Below are 1538 nucleotides of genomic sequence, written 5' to 3'. Positions count from 1 at the left end.
TATTAATAATTATCTTATTAGCACCCCAATCATGTTTAATTAGATAACCCACTATATTTTTAAGTAATTTTGTTTATTATTAATAATTGTATTATGTCATTAGGTTTTATGAATAATTTTATTATGTCATAATTAATTATTGTATTAATAATTGTTATATTAACCTTGAAACATGTTTATTTAGATAACCTAATATATTATTAGGCTTTTTTTTTATCAATAATAGTATTAAGTCATTATTTTAGATAACCTAGTATATTATTAGGTTAATTTTTTATTATATTAATAATTGTTATATTATGGCTGAAGCATGTTTATTTAGATAACCTAGTATATTATTAGCACACCAATGTTTATGGTTTACTCTTCAATCATATTTAATTTTTCGATGGCATATGTTCGGATTTATGATTTTTTCGTGTCTTATATTATTTCAAGTCAACCTATTTTATTTTTCCATTAATATGAAATTGATTAATATATAACTTTCTACAGCCTGATCGGGTTCTTAGGTGTAGACATGTGTCTATCGCAGAGCCTCCTCCACAAATCATAGGCCTTTTAAGAGAAGCTGGGTTCTATCATGCGGCTCAAATTCTTAATTACCCAATTGATGCCGCTCTTGTGAGCGCATTAGTGGAGAGATGGCGGACTGAAAAACACACATTCCACCTTACATGCGGTGAGACAACAATCACGTTGAAAGATGTGGCACTATTACTTGGCTTACCGATTAACGGCCACGAAGTCATCGGTCAGACTTCCGGCTTAGGAAGTGCTGTCTGTGCAGAGTTGCTCGGAGTGGTCCCACCGGCAGAGCAAAGGAAAGGTCAGAGTATAACTCTAACGTGGCTTGAGGAAACATTTGGCATGCTGTCATACGATGCAGGTCAACGACAGATAAAATGTTATGCACGTGCCTATATCCTAAGGCTTATCAGTTGTGTCCTCATGCCAGATTTGTCTCAGAATAGGGTTCATCTGAAGTGGTTACCACTTCTGAGGGATTTTACAGAAGCAGAAAGATACTGTTAGGGTTCAGCATGTCTAGCAACCCTGTACAGGTCTTTATGCCGTGCATCCAACAAGGATATGAAAAATATCAGTGGATCTATGATATTACTTCAATCATGGGCATAGTACAGGATTTCAAGTATATCCCCTCAAACCCGTGCTATCGTATCATTTCCTCTGGCTCGTAGGTGAGAGCAAATTAAATTGATAATTCATTTTACACTTAATTATAATACATTGAAATTATAATTCATTCTCATTTTTCAGGTGGGCGCACATTGAAGTGGATGATGATAGCCGTAGCAACAAGCACAATGTGAAGATATATAGGCAGCTACTAGATCGGTTGGAGATACAACAGGTAATGTTGTTAAAAAAACTGATAATTCATACACATATTTTAGGTATTAATAATCATTGATTATTTGGTAAATAATTTTGAACAGTTTATATGGCGGCCTTATGATTCGAATGAGATAATTGCACAAGTGCCACATGACATTTTCGCAGACAGACCTTTATAG

The 1538-nt window shown here is 34.3% G+C and overlaps 1 protein-coding gene across 1 annotated transcript; it reads left to right on the top strand.

The window, feature by feature from the left end:
* The first annotated feature begins 388 nt into the window (after positions 1–388).
* On the top strand, positions 389–1538 carry LOC120281041 (protein MAIN-LIKE 1-like). The gene is made up of 5 exons (XM_039287985.1): positions 389–397; positions 496–1030; positions 1141–1198; positions 1282–1375; positions 1461–1538. Exons 1-5 carry the CDS (start codon positions 389–391, stop codon positions 1536–1538), a joined length of 774 nt encoding a protein of 257 aa, XP_039143919.1.

This window comes from Dioscorea cayenensis, chromosome 17 (genome assembly GCF_009730915.1).
Source record: "Dioscorea cayenensis subsp. rotundata cultivar TDr96_F1 chromosome 17, TDr96_F1_v2_PseudoChromosome.rev07_lg8_w22 25.fasta, whole genome shotgun sequence".
In the NCBI taxonomy this organism is placed as follows: domain Eukaryota; kingdom Viridiplantae; phylum Streptophyta; class Magnoliopsida; order Dioscoreales; family Dioscoreaceae; genus Dioscorea; species Dioscorea cayenensis.
This window is presented reverse-complemented; position numbering and strand designations above follow the sequence as displayed.

Coding starts and splice junctions, on each gene's coding strand:
- LOC120281041 (XM_039287985.1), top strand. Junction 1,031..1,140: donor TACAGAAGCAGAAAGATACT/GTTAGGGTTCAG, acceptor TCATGGGCATAG/TACAGGATTTCAAGTATATC. Junction 1,199..1,281: donor CGTATCATTTCCTCTGGCTC/GTAGGTGAGAGC, acceptor CTCATTTTTCAG/GTGGGCGCACATTGAAGTGG.